General features: G+C 54.1%; 2 protein-coding genes across 4 annotated transcripts; both read left to right on the forward strand.

Moving 5' to 3' along the window:
- Window positions 1–998: 998 nt before the first annotated feature.
- On the forward strand, window positions 999–19,841 carry YTHDF2 (YTH N6-methyladenosine RNA binding protein F2). Of its 3 annotated transcripts, XM_050326199.1 has the most exons (6): window positions 999–1,232; window positions 1,656–1,680; window positions 1,938–2,017; window positions 5,679–7,262; window positions 9,809–9,899; window positions 18,774–19,841. In XM_050326199.1, the coding sequence occupies exons 1-5, from the start codon at window positions 1,206–1,208 to the stop codon at window positions 9,887–9,889; spliced, it is 1,797 nt and encodes a 598-aa protein (XP_050182156.1). In that variant the 5' UTR covers window positions 999–1,205; the 3' UTR covers window positions 9,890–9,899; window positions 18,774–19,841. The 3 variants fall into 3 exon arrangements, with proteins under 3 accessions (XP_050182156.1, XP_050182157.1, XP_050182158.1); XM_050326200.1 differs by lacking the exon at window positions 9,809–9,899 and having other exon boundaries at window positions 1,003–1,232; XM_050326201.1 differs by lacking the exons at window positions 999–1,232; window positions 1,656–1,680; window positions 1,938–2,017 and adding an exon at window positions 2,050–5,367.
- Window positions 19,842–22,118: 2,277 nt separating this feature from the next.
- On the forward strand, window positions 22,119–24,366 carry LOC126645555 (peptide methionine sulfoxide reductase MsrA-like). Its single transcript, XM_050326094.1, is given in 7 exon segments — window positions 22,119–22,191; window positions 22,555–22,623; window positions 22,714–22,731; window positions 22,734–22,832; window positions 23,314–23,418; window positions 23,674–23,780; window positions 24,143–24,366. Coding segments are annotated over 7 exon segments (630 nt in total). The 3' UTR covers window positions 24,302–24,366.
- Window positions 24,367–25,287: the final 921 nt, after the last annotated feature.

The raw sequence follows: 25,287 nt of genomic DNA on the forward strand, positions 1-25,287 counted from the left end.
GAAAAAGAAAAACACACCTGGGGAGGGCGGGGGGAGGGCAGGAAGATGTGTTTGGCTATTTTTTTGCATTAAAAGGAAAAATGGAACTAAGCTCCAATGGTTTATTCGTGGAGAGATGGCAGGCAGCGACTCCGTCACCTGCGAGTCAGGGTGGGATGGGCAAGGATCCCTCTGCCTCAGTGTGGGAGGGGTGGTTGCTGCTGCTCGAACTCTGGGAAGTGTTTCCTGGCTTGGGATGGAGGTGGGAAGAGCTGTGGGAGTCAGATCCCATGTTCAGCCTGGAGGAGAGAAGGCAGCAGGGAGACTTTGGAGCCCCTTGCTGTGTCTAAAGGGGCTCCAAGAGAGCTGGAGAGGGACTTGGGTCAAGGGATGGAGGGACAGGACACAGGGAATGGCTTCCCCCTGCCAGAGGGCAGGGATAGATCGGATAGTGGGAAGGAATTGTTCCCTGTGAGGGTGGGCAGGCCCTGGCCCAGGTTGCCCAGAGAAGCTGTGGCTGCCCCTGGATCCCTGGAAGTGTCCAAGGCCAGGTTGGATGGGGCTTGGAGCAACCTGGGCCAGTGGAAGGTGTCCCTGCCCATGGTAGGGAGGTGGAACGAGATGCACTTTAAGGTCCCTTCCAACCCTAACCCTCCATGGTTTTGGATCAAGGATCCACCTCCTTCCACATCCATCCACCTTCCCTTCCTTCCCTTCTCGCTCGCTTCATGCGAGCCTTGACCTGAGAGGGACGGGGCCTTGTATTGTAGAGCTGGGGATGGCGGGGAGCCAAACTCAGGCTGTGCTGAATCCGCCGCGTTTCGCCCCAAATCCGGCGCGGGGCCGCCTGGCCCTTTAAGAGCAGTTCCCGCTCCCGGCCGAGCGGGGGCGCTGCTGCTTCCCCCCCATCCCCGCGGTCCTCCTCCGTCCCGGCATGCCCCGCGAGCGCCCCCTCATTTCCCGCCATTGTGCCTGGGCGCGCGCGGCGCGGTGACCGGGCGGGGGGAGCGCAGGCGGCGGGGCCCGGGGGCCATAGAGACCGGGGGCGGGGGGATAGAGCGTCCCCCCCTCGCCCCGCTCCGCTCCGCCCCGCCGGCCGCCGCCGAGTCCGCCAAGGGGCCGCCCCGCAGCCCCCGCCGGGCCCGGACAAAGCGCGGCCGCCGCCGCCTCCTCCTCCTCCTCCTCTCCCCGCCCCGCCGCCCGCCCGCAGCCCCCGCCGCGGAGCCATGTCGGCCAGCAGCCTCCTGGAGCAGGTACGGAGCCTCCCCCTGCCGCCCGCGCCGCCGGGCCGAGCTCCGCCGCGCCGGGCCCAGCGCGGGGGGAGCGCCCCGGGGCGGCCGCGGCCTCGCCGCGCTCCATTGTGCTGCGGCGGGGCCGGGCCGCGCCTGGGCTGGGCCCGGGGCTGTTCCCCCGCTCCTTGAGCCGGGCCTGTCCCGCACCGGGCCTGTTTCCCCGCCAGGCCCGGCTCCGTCCCCACCGGGCCTGGGCGGCCCTCGCTGGGCCGGCTGCGTTTCCTCCCCCCCGGGTGTGTTTTCCCCCTTCCTTCCCCCAGGCCGGGTCTTTTTCCCCCCGCCCCGAGCTCGTCCTTCCTCCTGCCGGAGCCGCTTCTCCCCCTGACTCACCGCTCTCCTTGTCTCCCTCCCTCTCTCTCTCCCCCCGCGCCGCCGCTGCTCCAGAGACCCAAGGGCCAAGGCAACAAAGGTGAGAGCCCTGGGCAGGGCTGGGAACGCGGGGGAGGGAGGGAAGGAGAGTCTCCCCAAAATCTGCCGGGAGCCAGGAGGGGAGCAAACCCCGCGTGGCTGCGGGAAGTTTGCGGGTGTTGATTGTGCTGCGTGTGGTGTGTTAGAGCCGGTGGGAGTTCGTCGTGTTGCAGGGTTTGGCTTTGAATGCTTTTTAAGTCGGTAAACGTTGGGGAGTTTGTTGCACGTTGTTTTCTGAAGTTTCACGTCTCTCCTCAGTGCAAAACGGCTCCGTGCACCAGAAGGATGGGCTGAATGATGACGACTTTGAGCCCTACCTGAGCCCCCAGGCCCGCCCGGTGAGTACCGGGAGCCTCTTGGCTTCCTGCTGCTCCAGCAGAGGGGAATTTCGCCTCCTTGCCTGTGTTTCCCCTCTCCACTGACTGCATTTTGATCTTTGCCAGCACTTTATATCCCACCCTACACCTGCATTTCCTGCAGGTAGCAAGCACTGACTCTGCCTTGAGGTTGTGGTGGTGGGTGAGGTAGGAAGGGGTTTAGCTGCTTTTTGAGGCTGTGAGAACTTCCTCCACGTGGTGTTCAGCTCCTTTTTTTTTCCCTTTTTCAACCTCCGAGTCACCATTTCTGCTCTTTCAGTTTTGCTCTTGTGCCTTGTGTTGGTGCCTGGCTCTTTGCACCACACAGACGTGCTGAGCTGGGTTGGGAAGTTGCCTCACACGAGGCTGCTGTGCTCAGCAGGGCTTTTGGAGGATCAGATCAACCTTCTTATCTCTGCACCGAGTCAACTGACAGTGCCTGTCCTGGGGATTTCTGTTTTTCACCAAAAAAAAAACCCAAAAACACCCCAGAGCCTGTGGTGATAAAGAGTGTTGAGACTTTGCTAGAACCCCAATTACAAGTCCAGCTGGAGGGTCTGTGACCAGCCCCTGGAATTCAGGCTCCCAGCTACTTTTCCTCCTCACTTTCCCTTAGATTGGCTCCCCTGTTAACTGGTTTTTTGTTTGTTTTCCTTAATGAGCTGCAGGGGAGTGACACAGAACAGATGGAGTTCAGCTGATTAGATGTACAAGTGAGCACCGGAGATAAACATCTGTAGTAGCACCAGAGCTCTCAGTTCGTTCTCTTGGCTTCTCTTTTCAGTTGGGATCAGTAAAAATAAGCTCTTCTGGTTTCCCCTCTCTGTATTTTTGCTCACTTTTACCAGTCAGTACATTGGTTTTTTTCATGTAAAGGTGATGCCTGTTTTATTGGGACACTGTTTTCTGCCTCAGTGACATTTTCAACAGGTATTTTCCTTTTTTGTGCTAAAGGTCTGAGGGTAAATGTTCTTTGTGTCCTGTCAGCTGTTCATAATCTTCAGAGTTCACCTGTCCATCGAGATAACTCACTGCATTCTGCTCCCTAAAAAGTTACAAGCCTAAATTCAGCCTTCATAGGGTGAAAGAGAGTGATTGCTTTCTCAAGTCTTGAATAAAACCAGCTATTTTTCTGGTAGCTGTCATTTAAGAGTGGGGTTTTTTCTATCCCAGTTACCAACATCCCAAATTTCCAGCTTCCTTCTGAATGTGGATGGTATTTTCTATATTTAAGTCTCCTAAAGAAAATGAGAGTTACTACAGTTTTGAAGCAACACAATATTTTACTCTATTTTGCATGTTTGATGAAGAACTTCTGGATCTTTAATTTCCTTTGGTGTGTCAAAAACGCATTTTAAAAATCAGGAAGTGATTGGAGGTGCCCCAGGAGGCAGGAATTGAGCAGGAGGGAGGTGAAACCAACTGAGTTATCTTGGAGTGGGACCTTTGGGTGACTCTGTCTCAGTTCCTCGCTGTGCTGTGGTGCTTCTCAGCTCCGTAAAACAGAATCCAAACCCTGAGAGGCTGAGTCTGGAGGGAGGCACAATTCTGCTCAGAAATACAAAGGTATCACAGGAGGTGGCAAAGGGAGAAGTTGGAGGTGTGGCTCTGGATAAGGAGTTAAAGGAATTTCGGGGTTGCTTCCCAAGCTCTCCACACTCACAGGAGGTTACCAAGCTGTGCAGTTTCACTGTTCCTCATTCCCCAGCTGCTCTTGGAGGTGTGACTGTTTCTGCCAGCCCCTCGATGGGGTTACTGTGTGTTTTAAAGATAGGCAGTCAATGATTCTTCAGCCCTTTAAAAACCAGAAGCACTAGGTCAGGTTCACTTAGTTCTGTGGTCTTAGGTGAAGGGGAACAGCAAATATGAGGAACTAACTCTGTGAAAAGTCTTAGTCATGGAGAGAATGAGAAGCTGGTGGAGTTTTATTGGCAGGGTTGAGGTGACAAGGGACAGGTTTTAATGTGACAGTGATGTGGTTCCTGTGCTCCTGTGGAGAGGAAACAGCTCTGCTTGGGTTTAGGGATGGCCCAGCATGTTCCTGTTCCATTAAAGGAAGTTTTAGGAGGGCAAATGTTACTCTTATAATTGAGGGGATTGACTTGGGAAGAGACTTTGCTGGTTCAGAATAATAACATGGGGGTTTAAGTTCTATTTGCCTCACAAATTATTGTCAGTGCTGGTGCTTTTGGACAGGTTGAGCCCTGGCTTCAGCAGGACTGAGCTCCTCAATTAGTAAAACCCTGGGTGGGAGTGAGTTTTGTTGCTAATTTGGAGGCTTTTGTGGGAAAACAAAGGCTGGAGGGAGCAGCTCTGTGAGCTTTCCTGCCTTCACACCGTGAAGTGCCACGGAAATCTTACATTAAATAATTCCTGTCAGTGTTTGTGAACTCGGGGCTGGGTTGGCCCCAAACCTGTTGCCTTCCTGGAAGGTGGAGTGGCAAACCAGCTGTTCCTGGAGGGTGCCAGAGCCATCTTGAGAGGCTCCCTGGATTTCAGCACGGCGTGAAGTCCTCCGGGAGCCGGCGCTTGGCACGTGAGAACGTGATTCAAGCAGAAATGGAGCAGGGCCCGCTGCAAAGCCAGGCTTTCAACTGGGAGCTGAACCTGCCTTTGATCTGCCCTGCACTGGGCTGGCCTGTCAGGGGCTGGGGCAGCACGAGGCTGCTGCTCACAGGTTCAAATTACTGAGGATAATGTCCATTAGCGCGGCTGGAACCGCTCCCCGGAGGGGACCTGGCTTGGAATGGGAAATGACAGATGGTTTTTTCATGTAAGCAAATCTTAGGGATGTCTGAGAACTTCCCTAATTGTCAAATTAGGCGTTTGTTTTTGTAACCTAAAGGCTACTTGGATGTTTAAAAGGGAGACCGAGGCACGGAGCAGGGTGGTTTTGTCTTTTTTTTGGCCTCTCTGGGTTTGAAACCTGCTCGTGCTGCTGCCTCTAAAAGGCTCCTCTTGAGATCCTGTGGATTACTCCCCATTTCCAGGTATTTTTAGTATGTGCCCACAGCACTGGAGCAGTTGGTGTTCTGAGGAATAGGCTTTAAATCCCTGTTTGTCTGCAAGTTCTTGGAATGCTGTGAGCTCTGCAACTTTAAATTGTGGGAACAAAGCTGTTTCCGTGGGTAGCAAGTTTGAGGAAGGCAATTAGGGACACACATAATTTTGGCAGTGTGCTTCCACTGGATGCTTTTCCTCCTTCTTCCACTTCTGCCTGCATCCTTCCCACCAGCTTTCCCTCCAACACCAGAATAAGGTCTAAATATGTTACACAGGCAAGAAAAGCGCTCGTTGGGAGTAGCTACAAACAGAAGATATTTGGATGCAAGGTAAGATAGTGGTTTTAAAGCCTGAGCAGGAGCTCTGGGGCAGCTCAGTGTCCTACCCCACTCCATGCATCAGGAACTCCACGTGGGGAGCCGTCTGAGCCTTTGTCTTTAACCTCCCTGGCAATCAAACAGCTTTTTCGAGCCCTTGTAACAAAGGAGGTGTTCAAGGCTGGGCCTGTTTATCTGCCCAGCCCTAAGGTAGGGAGGGGTGGGGCACGGGAAGTCTGGAGCTGGCTTTATTCCTGGTCCCTTGAAATGGGTTCGGCTCCTCCTGGCTCGCCAGCGCTCATGTTGTTGTGGTTTCCTTTCAGAACAATGCATACACTGCAATGTCTGATTCCTACTTACCGAGCTACTTCAGCCCCTCCATCGGATTCTCCTACTCCCTAGGGGAGGCTGCCTGGTCCACGGGGGGAGACCCCCCCATGCCCTACCTGACCTCGTACGGACAGCTGAGCAACGGGGAGCCCCACTTCCTCCCCGACGCCATGTTCGGGCAGCCGGGGGCCCTGGGCAGCACCCCCTTCCTCGGGCAGCACGGCTTTAACTTCTTCCCCAGCGGGATTGACTTCTCAGCCTGGGGCAACAACAGTTCTCAGGGACAGTCCACTCAGAGCTCGGGCTACAGCAGCAACTACGCCTACGCCCCCAGCTCGCTGGGGGGGGCCATGATCGACGGGCAGTCGGCCTTCGCCAGCGAGACCCTCAACAAGGCCCCCGGCATGAACACCCTGGACCAGGGCATGGCAGCCCTCAAGCTGGGCAGCACGGACGTGGCCAGCAGCGTCCCCAAAGTGGTGGGCTCGGCCGTGGGCAGCGGCTCCATCACCAGTAACATCGTGGCCTCCAGCAGCCTCCCCCCGGCCACCATCGCGCCGCCCAAGCCGGCCTCGTGGGCCGACATCGCCAGCAAACCCGCCAAGCAGCAGCCCAAGCTCAAGGCCAAGAACGGCATCGCCGGCTCGAGTCTTCCGCCGCCCCCCATCAAACACAACATGGATATCGGCACCTGGGACAACAAGGGCCCCGTGGCCAAAGCCCCGGCGCAGGCCCTGGTGCAGAACCTGGCCCAGCAGCCGGCGCAGGGGTCCCCGCAGCCCGTGGGCCAGCCCATGGCCGGCAGCCCGCCGGTGGCCCAGGCTGCGGGCGGGCAGCAGCCCCCAGCCCCGCTGCCCGTGCCCCCGGCACAGCCGGCCCCGCTGCCCGTGCCCCCGGCACAGCCCACCCGCTGGGTCGCCCCCCGCAACCGCGGCAGCGGCGGCTTCGGCCAGAACGGCGTGGACGGTAACGGGGTGGGGGCGGCCCAGACCGGCTCCGGCTCCCCTTCGGAGCCGCACCCGGTCCTGGAGAAGCTGAGGTCCATCAACAACTACAACCCCAAGGATTTTGACTGGAACCCGAAGCACGGGCGGGTGTTCATCATCAAGAGCTACTCGGAGGACGATATCCACCGCTCCATCAAGTACAACATCTGGTGCAGCACGGAGCACGGCAACAAGAGACTGGACGCGGCCTATCGCTCCATGAACGGCAAGGGCCCCGTGTACTTACTGTTCAGCGTCAACGGTAGCGGCCACTTCTGCGGCGTGGCAGAGATGAAATCTGCTGTGGACTATAACACCTGTGCAGGGGTGTGGTCCCAGGACAAGTGGAAGGGACGCTTTGATGTCAGGTGGATTTTTGTGAAGGACGTTCCCAACAGCCAGCTGAGGCACATCCGCCTAGAGAACAACGAGAATAAACCAGTGACCAACTCCAGGGACACTCAGGAGGTGCCTCTGGAAAAGGCTAAGCAGGTGTTGAAAATCATTGCCACCTACAAGCACACCACCTCCATCTTTGATGACTTCTCACACTACGAGAAACGCCAAGAGGAGGAGGAAAATGTTAAAAAGGTAACGTGTCTGTGGGGCTTGGACGAGTCCTGTGGGGCAGGAGGGGCTACCACGGGCTGGACTAAATCCAGGGTGTGGACCAGGCTTGTGAACAGGCTTGGTAGGCATCAGCTGCCTTTTGGCTACCTGCCTGCCCTCACCTGTAACCCACACCCAAATGGCAGCCCCTGTTTGGGGGGGAAGTGTCCAGAGGAGGCCACCAGGTTGATTAGAGGGATGGAGCATCTCCGCTGTGGGGAAAAGCTAAGAGAGTTGGGATTGTTCAGCCTGGAGAAGAGAAGCTTTGGGGTGACCTAAATGCAACCTTCCAGTGTCTGAAGCGAGCCCATAAAAAGGATGGAGAGGGACTATTTATAAGTGACAGGACAAGGGGAAATGGCTTCAAACTGAAAGAGTAGGTTTAGATTGGATATTAGGGGTACATTCTTCCCTATGAGGGTGGGGAGGCCCTGGCACAGAGGGGATGTGGCTGCCCCAGCCCTGGAAGTGTCCAAGACCAGGCTGGATGGGGCTTGGAGCAACCTGGGCTAGTGGAAGGCGTCCCTGCCCATGGCAGGGGGTGGAACTGGATGTTCTTTAACATCCCTTCCAATCCAAACCAGTCTGTGAATCAGGTGCCAGCTCCTGGCAGAGCAGGGTGAGGAGCCTTGCCCAGGCCCTGCCTCTGATGGACCACATGGGTTGCCCTGAGTCTCAGCCTCCCCTGAGTGCTGTGCTCTAAACAAAATGTATTTCTGTGCCACTGTCAACTCCTGAGTCAGAGCAGTTTGTACTTGGAGACCAGTGGGGGGTTTGGGGAGTTGTAGAAACCAGAGATGGCTCTAATCCACCCCGTGCCCACAGCAGGGTCAGTGTGACAGATGTTTCCCACCACTTGTAGAACCTCCAGGAACAGCAGTTCCTGTCCCTCCCCAGGCAGTCTATTCCTATGCTTAATTATCCTTCCTGTAAGGAGGCTTTGTCTAATGCCCAGCCTAAATCTCCTTCACTGTAACTGAACTCTGTGACTGCTTGTCCTGTCTCCAGTGGACATGGATGGGGTCATTCCATTCCTCATGGCTGTGTTTGGGGCCAGGGTGGGCTGTCACCTGCTGTCACCATCAGTGTGGCACCTGTGCTGAGCTCACCACCTGCCTGCAGCTCCTCTGGGTGCTGCTGGGGTTGGCTCAAAGCCTCCTCTCATCGTCTGCTCCTCAACGACTCGTTAATTGAAAATCCTGCCCCAAATTCAGTGGCCAGTGGGGCTTTGAATCTTGCTTGGGTTCAGCTGTGGTAAAGTCACCTGGGGCTGCCCCTCCCCACAATGCAGGTCTGGCTTGTGTTTGATCAAAAATGATAATTACAAATTAGCATTAGCACAGCTGGCTGGGAGTTTGCCAAGTTTCCTGATGGTCTCTTTGGTTTCAGCAACAGGGAATTTTTCACCCAGCAGTTGAGGAACAGAGGCAGGAGCTGCAGCTGCTCACAGTGACAGTTGATGCAGTTTTGAATTTTTGATGTATATTTTACATGGAGCATCTTACAAATAATATCACTTTAGCACAAAGGTGGTTTGCTTCCCGCTGCTGGAGGGCAGGGTTAGGTGGGAAGTTGGGAAGGAATTGTTCCCTGTGAGGGTGGGCAGGCCCTGGCACAGGTTTGCCCAGAGAAGCTGTGGCTGCCCCATCCCTGGAAGTGTCCAAGGCCAGGTTGGACGGGGCCTGGAGCAACCTGGTCTGGTGGAAGGTGCTCCTGCCCTTAGCAGTGGATGGAATGAGATGAGCTTTAAAGTCTCTTCCAACCCAAACCATTCCATGGTTCTGTGACATCCTCCAGACTTAAAGGAGCAACAGTTTACAGCATGAGAGAGTCAGACCTTGGCCCTGTAAGAGAATGCAGGGGAGAGGGGAAATGCTGCTGCAGGACAGGTGAGGGACAGATGGATGAGTTAATACTGAGTACCTGTAAGCAGAAGGAAGAGGGAAAGAGTGGGAAAGACTGTGGGGAAAAACGGACAGGCCGACAGTTTCTTCCTGTGGAAAACTTCTGTGTTTGCTGTGTAAAGCCTGAAAATCAGGAAGACACCCAGAAACGAGGCTTAGCAATCCTCTTAAAGCTGTAAACCATCTTCCCAGTTGCATTTTGAAGTCTCCTCCCCTGCTTGCTTCGCTCCGGGCTGTGCCGTGGAGGGTCGGAAGCAGCGGCAATACCCGGAGCGCCAGCGCCGCCTTCCCGATCCGCGTCCAGAGTGGATGCGGCGGCAGCAGCTGATTAGGAAAGCGCTTTATTCTTTGAAAAGGAACTTAGTCATAGGTCTCTGGAATCCACAGATGAGGAGGGAGCTGTGTGGAAACAGGGCTGGTGTTTGCTCTTTGCCGTTGACTCCCTCGCTGTTGGGCGCTCCGGGCCCCTGGGACATCCGGCACGGAGGAAGTGACTCGGTTGTTCTTGCAGAACAGTTTGACCTCTTCGGTCGCTCTCTGACGCAGCCTGGAAAGTGGTTGAGGTTTTCTGTAACTGCTCTCTTCGTGGTTTCCATTGAGAACCAGTTATTTTTGCTCTGGCAGGGTTTTGGGTTTGCCTGGAGTGATGCTCACGCTGGGATTGTAGGTGCCAAAAAAGCCCAAGCCACGCTCTGTCTGCCTTGAAGCGTCTCAGGTAATCGCCTGAATTAAAAAAAAAACAAAAAACACATGAGGAACCAGGGTTGAAGCACTGAAAAGTTCAAATGCTCTGCTCTGGCAGCAGCTCCCTGCCTGCTTTTTGTGCTGCTTTTGTGCTGGGGAAATCCCATTGCTCCCAGCTCTTTGTCTCTGCCACAGTGTGAGGCGTTAATGCTCTGCAGTTGTGTTCCTTGAAGCTTAAATGTCTCAAGGTTTGGCCTGTTTGAAACTTCCCCCAAGCTGAAATTGTCTCACTCAGGTTTAACTTGCCCAGACCTTTGGCTGAGTTGCAGTTTGATTCCTGGTTGCTGCCTGGAATGGATGAGCTCTTGTGAAAGTCTGGGAACTCTTGAGTATTCTTTTATACTCCTCATTTCTGAAGTATTTCCTAAAGCAGGTCCAAGAAATGATATGAAGAATGCTTTGCTTGGTATTTGTGTTATTCCCATTGTCCAGTGAAGAGGGTAGGTAGTTCTGTGTTGAAAACACTGGAATAATCCTCTGGCTTGTTAATAATAATAATAGTAATCCTGTTGCCTGTGCCCATCCTGTCCTTGGAGGTTCATCTCCATTCCTTCTCAGTGTCTTACTTTGCTCTACTGATCCAGTTATTTAAAAAGCTTGGATGTTCTCCTGACCCAAAATGATGAAGCCAACTCCCAGTGCAATCCTACCCAGAGCAGTTTAGGACTCCTTGAAACCCAGAGCAGCTGCTTTGATGGTAGAGCATGTCACTGATGTCTTCCTTGTAAGAATTATTTTATGTTTTGTTTTTTTTTTTAAACAACCACAAAAATCCCTGGCCTGCAGTCATGCACTTGGATTTCTAGGAATGCTGCCGTGACCTGGGTGCAAAGATCTCCAATAAAGGTCTGCCTGGTGTTTTGTGGAAAAGCAATCGATGGAAACTCTAAGGGAAGTTTGTTTTGGTTCTTTTCTCCCTGCCCAGGCTTGGGATACTTGGCTACTTGCAGGTTCCAGGGATTTTAGGAAGGATGTCCCATGAAAAGCAGTCGGATGGTCAGGGTTGCAGTTGAGACAGGGACTCTGTGCTGGGACTTTGGGTATTGAGTCAGGCTGAGCTGGGCAGGATGGGGTGGGCTTTGGTGGGGTTTTCCATGCTGAGCTTCAGCAGCCTGAAGCAGAAAGGTGGGATTGGCCAGTCTGGAGCTGTTATTTCCAGAATTGTGCTGCTTTGTGGCTCAGCTGACAGTGCTGGTTAAAGGAGTATTAATAGTGTCAAGTGTCACTGCCCCCTTGGAACATGTGATTTAAGACATAACTGAGGGGTGTTGTGTGAGCCTGTGAAACAGCCTGTTTCACAGTCCCTGGAATACAGGAATGCTTTCTGATGGACTTCACAAAGCTCTTTTCTTCTTCCTAATTTATAACCTCAGAGGGGAGGAGAGAGAATGTTCCCTGTAGGGTGGACCAGCACTTTCTCCTGCTCTCGGTCATCCTGGGAATGCTGCTTGGCCTTGGCTTTCCCATATCCTGCAGGGCAGTATTTCTGACCACAAGGTTCAATTCCTGGATATTCCACATCCAGGCAAAGCCAGCTGTTTCCCGTGGCAGTGAGGGAACGCTGCTTGCACTCCCACAGTTCCTTTCATCCTGTGATCCCGAGGCTGTTTGCTCTTTTCTGCTCCAAATCCTGGCCATAGTGAAGTTAATTGATTGATGCACCAGGACAGGATTCCCTCTCTGTGCTGCTCAGCAGTGCACATGGTTTCTCTCAGTTTATTTCCAGGCTGTTTCAATCCTGTGGGTCTGTGTCCATGCTCATATATTTTGCTCAGGAATAGGGGAAACCAACCATCCTGCTTATTCCAGGGGTTTGGCACTGGCTCTTTGACATAAGGAATGCTTTGTGCTTAGGATGTTTTCAAGCCGGCACTCCACAGCCCCTGACAACACTCGTGGGTTTTTAGTGGTTGCAGCTTTGTCTGAAGGCAGGAGAGAACTGGAGGGGAAGGTTTAGATCTGGCTGATGCTCTAATCCATGTTTTCTGCTGTCAGACAGCAGAAAACTGTGTTTCCTCATCCCTAAAACCAGGAGCAGCTGGGAGCCATTTCACTGCAACTGAAGTGGAAGCTGAGTGGTGGGAAGAGCAAACCTGTTGCACTTGCCTCATAGCCCTGTCTCTCTCTGTTAGCATCTTGATAGGAGTCTTTAATATTTTAATGTACCATGGCAGGGGGTTGGAACTAGAAGATTTATAAGGTCCTTTTCAAACCCAAGCTGTTGTAGGATTCGAGGACTGGGGTTGGGATTGGGCCAGACAGAGTGCAGGCCACGTGCACTGAGGAGGAGGTTTTGCAGCTCCCACAGTTATGGCTTTGAGCAGGGCGAGTTTATCCCACACCCTGTTCTTGTGAATGTTCCCAAACTGCTTTTTGCCCACTTGGTGTGGTTAAAGCTTCGTGGCCCCTCCCCTCCAGGTTATGTTGGCTGGGTGATTTCAGCTCCCAGGGTCGATTTAGAGTAGATACCCAGAAGAAATTCCTCCCTGTGAGGGTGGGCAGGCCCTGGCACAGGTTTGCCCAGAGAAGCTGTGGCTGCCCCATCCCTGGAAGTGTCCCAAGGCCAGGTTGGGGCAACCTGGGCTAGTGGAAGCTGTCCCTGCCCATGGCAGGGGGTGGAATGAGATGGGCTTTAAGATCCCTTCCAACCCAACCCATTCAGTGATTCTATGACAAACTGCACACGTGTGGCTGGCAAATTCCCTAGAAATACCATGGAGGGCTTGGAATGCAGAAAGGAGTGTGAGAGGTGTCAGCAGCTCTGGCTGCTTTCTTTTTGCCCCCAACCCCCCACCAAGTTCTGGGTAACTTTGCTGACATTGAGGTTAAGAGCTACTGACACAGGTATTGTGTTCCAGGCTATTTTATGAACAGCTGCTTGTCCAGAAAAAGTCCTTATCTTCCAAGGAAACCTCTTAGGCAGCTGTTGTGTTGAGTGAAAGCCCCAGGGCACGTCCTGGTCCAGTTCCCTGGATTTTCTCCCTGGTGCAGGAGTGCAGTGGGTCACAAGACGTGGCTGAAAGCCGATTAGGATCCCAAGGTGGGCAGTCCATCAAGAGCAGCTCCCTGCACACTATTCCTCCCTTGTTCTTGTTGAAAGTGTAATTCTGCAGCAGCTTTTTGCCTGAAAGAAGCTACCATTTTTTTTTTTTTTTTTCCTTCTTGCCCGTCTCGGGTTCACGAATCTTTTTGTGCAGTACCGTGTGAGCGCTCTCACCACTGTTAGCCCTCTCGTTTTCCTGCCTGCTCCTGTTTGTACCTGGTAGTAATTGTCCCGTTTGATGGCTTTGTTGAGTTAATAACTAATTCCTCGGTGGTGCAAACCGCTGGAGGTTTGGCAGCAGGAGCAGTGCCACCCTTATTTACCACAGCAGTTACCCGGGGAAGTCCCTGTTAACAAGGGCTGTCATTATCCACACTCATGGCTGGGATAGAGACTTGTTTGTAGCTCCTTCCAGTGACTGGTGCCCAGTGTGAGGCTTTTTAATTGACATATAAGTCATGTAACAGTGCATTTGAACAGTTAATAATGAACCATTTGGGTTTTGTGAGCCTCCTTCAGCGAGGACTTGGAAATTCCTGGTTCTGTATCATTAGAACTCTTTTTTTTTTCTCCTTCTTTTCCTTAAAAGCACAATGCTGAGCTGCTTTTGTGTGTGGTTACCTGCAGAGCTATTGTAATGTAATCCCAGTTTAGAAGACTTAGATAAAATCTACCTAAAACTGGGGTCTTTTGTTTCTAATCTTGAGGGGGGGAAAGGAAAACCCAGCTCTTTTGAGTTTCCTTCCCAGAGTGTCTCTGTGCCCAGAGGGAAGGCTCTGCTCCCTCAGCTCAGTTGTTTTTGGTGGCATCTCCCTGTAAAAACGACTTCAGAGAACTCCCCATCATCATATTTGCAGAATTTAAGAAGTCCTGATTTGGGGTTCAGCCAATTCCAGTGCCATGCTCTTGATAGATTTAAAGGAGAGGAAGAAAAGAAGCTGAAATACAAAACCACGTTCCAGTGAATGTGGCTTTGTGCTGCCTTTCAAGTGGCTGTAAAATGAGGGGACACACTATAGGGAGTGCTGGCTCTTTTGCCTGAGCTCGTGAATTCAGCTCTTCATGGTTGACAGAAGCAGGCAAATAGATCTCCTCTTGTCCTCTCATAATGCAGAATATTGTGGTGTGTTTTTCTTGTGACATGAACTGTTTCTCCTGCTTTCTTTGGGGTGGAGGTGGTGTTTTAGCCTCACTGGGTCTGTGCAGTCTGATGTTGGCATCTCATGTGACTGCAGACACCTGTACAAGGACATATTTATCCATCTCTGGAGCTTTCCTTGCCTTTAACAACTTGTGGCTCAGGAATTTCTGTGACCCAGAGGTTGTGTCTTTATTAGTTCACGATTTCTTGTCCAATATGCTCCTGGAGCATCCTCAGGCTCTCGAGTTCTTCGGCTTAATTATGTGTTGTGTGAGGAAATGTGTCCTTTTATTTTATTTTGGGTCTGCCTCCTGTGATTTCCCCCTGGTTTCTTGTGCTGGAGGAGGTGGTGAGCAGTTATTTCAGTGTCCTCCCTGTCTGCTCTGCTTTTCCAGTCATCTCTTCCAGGCTGGAGAGCACAGTGGCTCTGCAGATGGAAACCCTTCTGTCCCTCGCTCATCCCTGTTGTTCTTTGACCCTTTTCCAGTTCTTTTCCAGAGCTCCCTTTGGGTTTGTGTAAGAGCAGAGTGGTGGGTTCTGTTCAGGGTGATGGTTGCTTTTCTTGAGGGTTTCCATTTTCCTGGAGTTACAGATTTTGTTTCCAATGGCCAGTTTGGATCCTGTCACCTTGGAGTTAGGGCAGGGGTTTTCCCAGGTGCATCTTTAAATTTATCCCAGCCAGGTAAACCAAATTCACTGCAAGGCTCAGCTGCTTTTTCTCACAAAGTCCTCCACAGCTGACTGCTATTTTTATTACCCTGAATAGCTCAATATCATCAGTAAACTTTGATCACTTTGTTATTCACTCCTCTTTCAGATTCCACTGAAGCTCCATGGGCTTTCAGTCCTTGGCATTAAACCTGCATGGTGTGATGGGGGACACTGCAAAGGCTTTATTAACTCTACTGCAGTGAGGATTTTAGAACATTAAAGTGAAGTTCCTTCCTTTTTATAAAGAGTCTCGTGGCACCAGTGCTAATACTTATTGCCTGGGTGATGATTTAAGGCAACCAAAGTAATGAAACACATTTCCCTTGGAGTGGTGGGGAAGAATAAAGATTCCCTGGTTGAAGACTGGGAGAATTTTCTTCCTTCCTAATGACTTGAAAGGACTTGTGTTATTTTGCTTGTGCTCCAAAGCCAGCAAGTCCAGTTCCAGTCCCTGGTGTGATCCCAGTTGTCCTCTCACGTGGAATACCACTGGGAATCCTCCCAGCCTGCTCTGCCTCCCTCTTTGCTCTGAATATTCATGGATGTTCTCAGCTTTTCACCTTCCTTTTGCCCTGAGGGACGAGGCTCCCTATGGGAGGGTCATTATAAATGTTTATGGGAATTGGGCTGCTTTATTCAGGCAATTAAATGTGGTGTTTAAGCAAGAAGAGGTTTGTTCTTTGCAATTGATTGCATCAGTTGTCAAGAGGTGCCTGGAAAGATGCTGGGAAGCAGCAGGAAAACCCACTGGAGAGGGAAAGCCCTGGCTCTCTTCATGTCCTTCTTGCCCCAGGCTGGTTGCTCTGACATGGAAATAAGTGTCCAAGGCCACGTGTCTCCTGCTTTTTCAGTGATGTGAGTCTGCCCTGCTTGGGGTTCTGTGGATATTTGGGTTTGATTTTGATCTGTGGAACAAAAACCCTTTCCTGCTGTGGCACAGAACCACTTTTATGTCCATATTCTGTTTTCTTTGGTGCTGAGCTCCATTAGGTGGACAGGAGGTAGGATGAAGTTGTCAGCATGAACAGATCCCTGCCTGGTTTTTATCCTCTTTCCTGGGGGGGAGACAGGCTGGGGTGTAGCTTTTCTCTGTAACCCTGATGGCTTTCTGATGCTGACAAGAGGAAAACGTCATGTTTGGTTTGTAAATGTTGGGACTCGAGGCTGCTTGAGGAGCTTAATAAGCAAAATGATGCATCATCCATCATTTGTGCTGTGTCCATGCCTTGAGCAGATCCTGCTGGGAAGGCAGTGGGGCTGCTGTAACTCCTGACATGTGTGATCAGGGAGAATTGTGTGTGGCCAGGATTTGATTACAGGGCAGTGGGCACAGCCCCAAGGCTGCCAGAGCTCCAGGAGCGTTTGGACAAAGCTCTGATTTGGGGAGGGGATTGCTGGGATGTCTGTGCAGGACCAGGAGTTGGATGGATGATCCTTGTGGGTCCAACTCGGGATATTCTGTGATTGGGAGTCTCAACCCTTTGTGGAGTGACACTGGTAGCACAGACCAGCTCTGCTGAGGGGATCTCCTGCTGTTCCTCTGTGGGTGAGCTGAGCTTTGGAGTGAAAATCAGGAGGACCTTCTGGGGTTGAACTGACGCTGCTGCCTTCCCTTCCCTGCCCGAGGGCTGCGGGCTGTGCTCCAGCTCAGGCAGGTCCCGACGCACCAGGGTTTGTGTGCAGGGCTGGGAACCCTGCCCTGGCTGCTCCTCCAGGCCCTCCTTGGGATTAGACTCTGCTGTTTCCCCATCTGTGGTGTGGCAATAAAATCCTTCCCTTTGCCGGGAGCGCTGAGGCTCCTGTTTGTTGGTCGTTAATCCAGGGAAGAGGCTCTGAACAAAGTGGGCAGTGTTGTTGTCACCCATTGTCGCTGCGGTTTTGTGCAAACTGTTGAGCCTTTTGTTGTTGTCGTTTCCCCCAGCGTGAACAGACAAGGTGATAACAGATAAGGTGATCTCTTATCAGCTGGTTCAGGGCCTGGTTTGTGGCATTGCTGCACCCCTGGGGACAGAAGTTGCCATTCCTGTGCCTGCCCCTCCTGTCTCTGAGGGGTCAGTCTGAGCCGGTGTCTTTTCCTTGCTCCTCCCCTGTGGATCAATAGGTTTGAAACAACACTGGGTTGAGGAAAATGGGGCTGAGGTGAAGATGTTCACTTTGGTCCCCTCTCTAGCTTAGGGACGTGAGGTCATCTGCTCTAGTCTCTTTGGAAGGTGGTGCCTTCTGTGCTGGCACCCTGGGATTTTGAGGGAGTGGGGTCACCTTTTCCCTGGGACTGCCTCCTTGTTATCTCCACACTGACCTCGGGGTCGCTTCACCTTCCCAGCAGGGAGAGGCAACTGCTGGGGGTCCAGCTGCTCAGGTAACAGGGTGACATGTGCAGCAGGACCCTGGGACACTGTGCCAGCACAGGGCACTGTCCCTAGAGGTGGCCAGGGGGGTGATTGAGCCTGGCAGCCGGCTCGTCCCGTGCCCGTGTTCGGGAAGCGGCGGCATCAGCCGGGGCAGTCGCTTCCCGAAGGAATGAGTCACGTTGCCATCTGTCCATGTGTAACATAACGTGCTGGCTGCAGAGCCAGGAACAGGGCTTGGCACCTTCCTTTGGAGCTGTGGCTCTCCCTGCAGCGCTTGTTGTGCTCCGTGTTCAGGCCTGGCTTTGCTCCCCCGCCCTGGCGGTTGGGATTTGGCAGCCTTGGCCGCTGCAGCAGATTTGGGCAGAGTTTACAGGAGAAGGGGGGAATTAAATCCACTTAGGTGGGGTGAGTGCTCTTGAAGAGAACACGTGCCTTGGTGTGATCCCTGTCCCCAGAAGACAGTCTGTGCATGGGATCACACCGGGCTCTGTTTGCATCCAGCTCATGCAGAGGAGTTGGAGGTGAAGCCTCCTCAGGTGTGTGGCTGGGGGGGCTGCCAAAGCCTGGGGTATTGTTCTGAGCTGGAGTCCAGTTTTCCCTTTTTTGGGAAGGTTCCTGAGGGTAGATGGCGACATGTGCTGTTATCCCAGGGCTGAAGCTGCCTGGGGATGGGCTCGCCCTGGGTTGAGCAGTGGATGTGGCTTCCTTCTGTGTGTTTGTGGCAGAGGTGGTGTGAGCTGCCAGGGGGATGGGAAACTGCCTCCTATCACTAACCCATCACAGGTTTAGTGTGTGACACGGGAAGCAGGCAGGGAGCTCTGCTGCTGCCCTGATTTTAGGGAGTGCAGCCCTGGACAAGGCAGCCAACACACAGGGAGACGTTCTGGGCTGAGCCATCACTCGAGTTTTGGAGCCCTGACAGCGTCTCCTCTCTGAGTGGGGAGGGAGAACCTGCTGTACCTGTGGGCACCTGCTGCAGGTGTTGCATTGCTGTGGAGGTGGGATGGACTTGGTACCTCTGGGAGTGGCTGGGGTGGGGATGGATTTGCTCCACGGGAGCCAGAGCCAAAGCACCACAGTGCCCATTGTGCCCAGGCTGCAGGGACCTGCCTGTGCTCAGGGAGGAGCATCAGCCCAGAGCCCTCTGGCTGTTGACAGGTTTTGGTTTTGTCTTATGATCTGGAAATGACAGTGAGTGTGGGCTGGGCAGCCTGGGCCTGCTGCTGTGAGAGCTTCTCTGTTAAACCCAAACACAGCCCACCAGGAGGGGCTGGCACAGCAGCCCTTGGTGCCTGGGTGTGTTTGGGACTGCCCTGCCCCTTTGGCCTGGTGCAAATGCTTGGGCAGAACATTCCTGCAGTGCTGGAGGAGGGACATGGCTGGATCCCTTGTGCTGGGACCCCAGAGCTGGAGGCAGCTCTGCAGGTGGGAAATCACCCGAGCTGAGGGGAAAAGAAGAAACCTGCCAAGAAAAAATGCTCTTTCCCTGACTTGGCTGCCATGGGATGGGCTCCATCTCAGAGGGTTGGGACACTGGGGTGTGACAGTGGAGAATAAAAGTGCTCTGAGCTGACATGATCTCTGTTGTTTCTTCTGCAGGAACGCCAAGGTCGTGTCAAGTAAAAGGCCATTCCTCCCCAGAGACTGCAGCAGAGATTGCATCCCAGTTACCCTTCAGAGAGGCAAAGGAAAGGAGCAAGAGTATCCCAGAGAGAATTAGGACTTTTTTTTGGGTTGTTTTTTTTTTTTTCCTTAATTTCGTTGACTTCAAAAAAAAAGAGACTTTTACAAACTTGCAGTTTAAAAAAAAAAAAAGTATTGGAGTATCACAAGACATAGGACTTAAAAAAAACAAAAACAACAAAAAAAAATCCCTTCTAGGTAGAGTAGAGGTAAAACCTGTCCCCCTTTTCTTTTGGCTTTGGTTGTGATTTCAGAGCATTCACTTTGGTTTTTGTCTTTTTACTATGTGGTTTGTTTTTTTTTTTTTTCTTGGGGGATTTTTCAAGTCCATAAGTGGCATATGCTTTTTTTTTTTTTTTTTTTTGTCTCTTTCTCTCTTAATTTTTAAACCCTGCAGCCTCCCTTCCTTCCACCCCCTCGCGCCTCCTTCCCCCCCTGGTTTTGACATTTGCACTTGGAACACCGAGTTGTAACATCCACCCGTGGAGAGTGGAGTCATTTTCTTTTACACTTTTTCTTTCTTTCTCCTTCCTCCCCCTCCATGGCCTGGAAAAGGAAGTTTGGGGGTTTTTTTGGCCTAAGAAGAATTAAACAGAAATTATCCACGAGGTTGTGTCTTAAAGGTGGTTCATTTTTCTCTGACCCTTTGTTACTCAAAAGTCAAGTACTAGGAGTCCTAAGAAATGTTCTGTTCTTGTGCATTATGCAGATTAAGTCTGGATGAATTTGGGTTGGTTTTTTTTTTTTTTGAAAGCTGAGAACAGTGGTTAAAAAAAACCCTTGTTTTGTTTACAGGAAAAATTAATAATTTTGGACAAGAAAAAAAAGGAAAAAAAAAAGCACCAAAAAAAGGAAGAAATAATTGTAAAAAATGTGTAGTGACTTTGTTTCAGTTTCTTGTTAAGCCAACGAGGAATGGGCGTTGCCTTTCTTTTCACCATTAATCACTTCTCAATAATAAACGTGAAATCCTGTTGAGCATCACTGGTGTCTCCTGCTCCCTTCTCCTCCTTGCCCAAGGATCCCCACCTCCTGGAAAAAACAAAAAAAAAAGCTAGAAATAAAGAGTGGAGTGGTGGTTTTTTGCATTTCCTGGGATATTTTACATTAAATTAAAGACCAGGTTGGACAGGGCTTGGAACAACCTGGTCTAGTAGAATTAAGGGGTCTTTAAGGTTCCTTGCAACCCAAACCAGTCTGTGATTCTGTGATTTCACTTGTTTTCCCCAAAAAGAATTTTTCTCTTCTTAATTCCTCCATATTTTCAATCTCTCTTTGAGGTGGCCAAACCCCCACATCCCTCGCTGGTGTCCTCGTGTGCTCTCAGAGGGAGGTAAAACCCACGTTGTTGTGCAGGAGGGAAGGACAGAAACTCAATTTGATTAAAAGCCCAAATAAAGAAAGGTTGTCTTTTGAGAGAATTTTAGTTGAGAGTGAAAAAAATAAAGCTGGAGAAAGGGGTTTTGGGCTGTGCCTGCAGGTGTTTGTGTGCTGGTTTCACTGTTGGGCAGGCAGTTTCTTCCCCTTTTTGGTCTTCAAGTGACAACCCAAGAGAGGTGAGAGGAAGGGGAAGATGGGATTTGAAAACCACGACACTTCAGCTGCAGGTGTGGTGCCTGCAATTATTTTTATTTAAGGAAAAAACGATTTTATCCACTGGTCATATCCTTGTCCTCCAACCTGGGACAAGCTGCTGCTTGAATTTCCCCTGCTTCAGTCTGCATCTGGTCTAAACTGGGACAAAACCTGGGAATTTTCTAGGTTTGCTTTCAGCAGGGCTGTGTGTTTGAAAACTGCAGGATAAGGGGGAAAAAAATCCACCTGTAATTGTGGCTGAAGACCCCAAAAGCACAGAATGTCATCTCACTGTGAATGGGGCACAGGTAAGAGCAAAAAAGATGTTTATTACTCTGATTTCCTTGGAAAAGAATAACAGGTAAAAATATTTAGGGGGGGTCTTGGGGAAAGGAAAAGCTGCTTGGCTGCTGTGCTTCCCAAAATTGTGTAAATCCCTGGAGTTGTGTAAACCCAGGCTGGGCCTTTGCAGGGGCTGATTTGGGGTTTTCCAAACTTTGCCAACACCCCAAATCCCTGGAAGGAAACAGCTCAGCTGAGCCTCGGAGGCAAGAAACTCCAGGCAGGGGGGTTTGGGTGGGGGGCAGGTTTGGTGCTGTGACACCAGTGTGTTTGGGAAAAGATTCCCAGATCTCCTGATGGAATCATGGGATGGTTTAGGTTGGGAAAGCCTCTGGGATCATCAAGTGCAGCTGTTAACCCGTGTTCACCGTTCCTGGGGGGATGCAGGATGGCCGGGGGGCACGGGATGTGTGCAGGATGAGGATGAGGATGCAGCGAACGGAACAGGGCTCATCCAGCCCGAATGGAGGGATTCTGGCAGCCTCGGGGGACAGCAGGGACACGGAGAGCAGCGAACCCAGGAGGAACTGCCCTGCAGGATAGAGCTGGATGTGGGAGAAAGCAGAAAAAAGCATCTTGGGAAGGAGCAAACAGTTGGGAAAAGGGTGTTGATGGGGCCGAGCTGATCCTCGTTTTCCTCCTCCTCTTCAAGGTGAGGAGATTTCGCCCCCTCCCTCCATCCAGGAGTCCCGCCTGTGTTCCCCCATCCCACTCCATCGGCTCCAGCGCCTCCAAAGGCAGCAGCACCCTCTCCTGGAGAGGGATGGCTCTCAGGGATGGGGCTCTGTGGGCTGGGGAGGGGGATTTAGGGGCACCCCGGGCTTGCATCCCCTCAATCCCAGGGTGCCGAGTGCTGCCCTGGGGTCCGGGACGGCCGGGGGGGGTCCGGACCCTAATCCTGCTTTTTGGGGAGGCTCTGGTGGGGCTCAGCCGTGGGTCAGGGGGGCTGGAGCCGTCCCGGGGTGACCCTTGTGCTGTGGCGGCCCCGGCTGCGTTAACGATTGACGGGGCTGTTGGGACACGCCGGGACTCTGCCCGTGTCCCCTGGGGTCACCCCCCGGGCGGGGTCCACCGGCCCGGCCCCGTCGTGCCCCCCGACACGCTCTGACACCCCCGGGGGTCCCGCTGGGGGGGTTCCCCCGGGGCCGTGCGCCCTGTCCCCGTGTCCCCGTGTCCCTGTGACGGCCCCTCCTGCGCCCCCCGCGCTGACCCCGCTCCGGGCCGGGCTCTGCCTCCCAGTGCTCCCAGTGCTCCCAGTGATCCCAGTGCTCCCAGTGCCTCTCCCAGCACCTGCGGCGTCCAGCTCCCGGTTTGGAGGGTGGGACAGCCCCTCTCTGGGGGGCCATGCGGGGTGCGGGGGTGCTCCCCAGCCCCGCCGAGGCTCTGCCAGGCAGAGCACAGAGGATGACAGTGACAGGTACTGGGGACAGGGAGGGGGTGGCACCTCGAGCTCCCCCCACCCCAGCACCCTCGTGTGGTTTTGGGGGGCTGCTCCCGGGCTGTTAGTGCTGGGACATGGCCAATGACAGCCCCGAGACCCCACAAGGGGGCCCTTTTGGGGTCAGGGGGGCCATGAGAGGACATAGGCCAGTGGCCAGATGGGCCAGAAGAGGTCCTGGTGTCCCCAGGGGGTCATGATGTCTCATGGGGAGGGTTCCCAGGGGGTGTCTCCAGGAGCTGGAGGGGACAGGGTCAGTGCCTGCTTTTAGGGCGACATACAGGTTGGAGGTGGCTGCAGTTTGGGGTGGGCTGGGGGTCCTGACCCCACGTCCACCCCCAGCCACCCACGCTGTCACCGGGAACCCCACAGTCCCGCCGTTCCCAGCAGAGATGGACACGGCAATTTTCGGTGAGTGGCTCCTGCAGGGCCGGGGCAGGGGGGTCCCAGCAGTCCCGAGCCCCCCCCAGCCCCGCTCACCCCCTGCCCGTCCCCCCACAGGCATGGGCTGCTTCTGGGGGCCGAGCAGCTCTTCTGGAACACGCCAGGGGTCTTCTCCACCCAGGTGGGGTTCTCAGGAGGCTTCACCCCTAACCCCACCTACGAAGAGGTTCGCACAGGTAACCGGGGGCTCCCCCTCCCCTGCTGCCACGGGGAACCCCCCAGTGTCCCCCACAACGGGTGACATCCCCATCCAGCACCTCAGGGTGTCCCACAGCCCCTCGCCCTGGGCTGGATCCCATGGGATGCTCTCGGGTGTCTGTTGGATGATGATCCCCTTGTCCCCCACCCCAGTCCCCCCCAACCCCCCCCAGCCTGGACAGACAGCCCTGGCTTAGCTGGACAGACGTTTGGCAGAGGATTAACTGTCTGCAGGGAATATTATCCCTGCTGCCATGTCCAGCTGGGGATTTATCCCAGTGTGGGACAGACTTGGGGATCCCACCCCCAGCAGGCACCTGGGGAAGGGGGTCCAGGGGGGTGTGAGAGGATGCTGGTGCCCCTCCCTATCCCAATCCCTGCCTCCATCCCGGGGCAGGGGGAGGTTGGGGGGCAGGAGGCCACTCCGAGGGGCTGCAGCAGGGCTGGCTCTGGTGGCAGGGCTGACGGGGCACGCTGAGGTGGTCAGGGTGGTCTTTGACCCCCAGAAAATCAGCTACGAGGAGCTTCTCAAAATCTTCTGGGAGAACCACGACCCCACTCAAGGTAGGGATGAGCCCCCAGGGGGCAGCACCTGGGGCAGCCCCAGTTTTGGAGGGTTTAACCCCAAACAGGCTCCAGCAGAAGGTCCTTGGCATCTCCCCAGTTTGGTGGGTCTTGCAATGACTTCCCTCACCCACCCCTTTAGCAGGACCCTCCTGCCTTGCCCCCTGTGCCTCAGTTTCCCCACCAGAGGAGAAGGCAGTGCCTGGTGGGGTCTGGGGGTGCTCCATAACCCCCCCCCCGGGTGCTGCCCCCCAGGCATGAGGCAGCAGGAGGACGTGGGCACCCAGTACCGCTCCGTCATCTACACCCTGGGCCCCCGGCAGCAGGAAACTGCCCTCCGGAGCAGGGACCTGTACCAGCAGGTACTGGGGACACTGGGACACCCTGGGGACACAGAGATCCTCCCAGGGCCACTGGGACCCACCCTGGGGACACTGGGAACCCCTCATGGGACAAAGAGAGCCCCTGGGGACACTGAGACTCACCCCTGGGCACTCCGGGACCCTGTCATGGGACACAGAGGACCCCCTGTGGACATCAGGACTCCCTTGGGGACACCGAGAGCTCCCCTGGGGACACTGGGACACACTCTGGGGGCACTGTGACACCCCTGGGGACACCAGCCAGCTCCCCCAGCCCTGGGGCATGGGCAAAGCCCCCACCCCGGCTGTGCAAGGGGATGGGGGGGTCCCTGCAGGCTCCCCCTGCCATGGGACTGTCCTAGGAGCTGGGGACACAGCGGCATGGGGACATCACCACTGCCATCGAGCCGGCCCGTGACTTCTACTACGCCGAGGACCATCACCAGCAGTACCTGCACAAGGTGCCCGGGGCCTCCTGTGGCATGAAGGGCACCGGGATCACCTGCCCCATCACCTGCTGAGGGGCCACCCTGTGTGCCCTGGGCTGTCCCCACGTCCCCTGGGCTGTTCCCATGTCCCCTGCACTGTTCCCATGTCCCCTGCACTGTTCCCATGTCCCCTGCACTGTCCCCACGTTCCTGGCATTGCTGGCCCCACGTGTCACTGCCACCTCACAGCGCCCCACTGTCCCCCGTGATTAAAGCCCTGTGACCCCCACCCTGTCCTGGCTTTTACGGGGGGGACTCTGGGGGGTCACTGGGTGCTGGTTGGGGTCGGGGGGGAGCTGTGCCTGTGTCTGTGTGTCCGTGTGTCCACATCCGTGTATCCATGTCTGTGTATCTGAGGGTCCGTGTCCATGCATCTGTGTCCCTGTGTCCTGTGTCTCTGTCCTTGTGTCCCTGTGTCCTGTCCCTGTGTCCCTGTATCCCTGTATCCCTGTGTCCCTGTGTCCCTCTGTATCCCTTGTGTCCCTGTGTCCCTGTGTCCCTGTGTCCCTGTATCCCTGTATCCCTGTGTCCCTGTGTCCCTCTGTCCCTGTGTCCCTGTGTCCTGTCCCTGTGTCCCTGTATCCCTGTATCCCTGTGTCCCTGTGTCCCTGTATCCCTGTGTCCTGTCCCTGTATCCCTGTGTCCTGTCCCTGTATCCCTGTATCCCTGTATCCCTGTGTCCCTGTATCCCTGTATCCCTGTGTCCTGTCCCTGTATCCCTGTGTCCCTGTGTCCCCGTGTCCCTGTATCCCTGTGTCCCTGTGTCCCTGTGTCCCTGTATCCCTGTGTCCCTGTGTCCCTGTATCCCTGTTTCCCTGTGTCCCTGTGTATCCCTGTGTCCCTGTATCCCTGTATCCCTGTGTCCCTGTATCCCTGTGTCCTGTCCCTGTGTCCCTGTGTCCCTGTATCCCTGTGTCCCTGTATCCCTGTGTCCCTGTGTCCCTGTGTCCCTGTATCCTTGCATCCCTGTGTCCCTGTATCCCTGCAGTTCCCCGCTCCTCCGCCAGGTGGCGCTTCGG

The sequence above is a fragment of the Myiozetetes cayanensis genome, unplaced genomic scaffold, assembly GCF_022539395.1.
Source record: "Myiozetetes cayanensis isolate MyiCay16 unplaced genomic scaffold, myiCay2020 scf31, whole genome shotgun sequence".
NCBI lineage: Eukaryota > Metazoa > Chordata > Aves > Passeriformes > Tyrannidae > Myiozetetes > Myiozetetes cayanensis.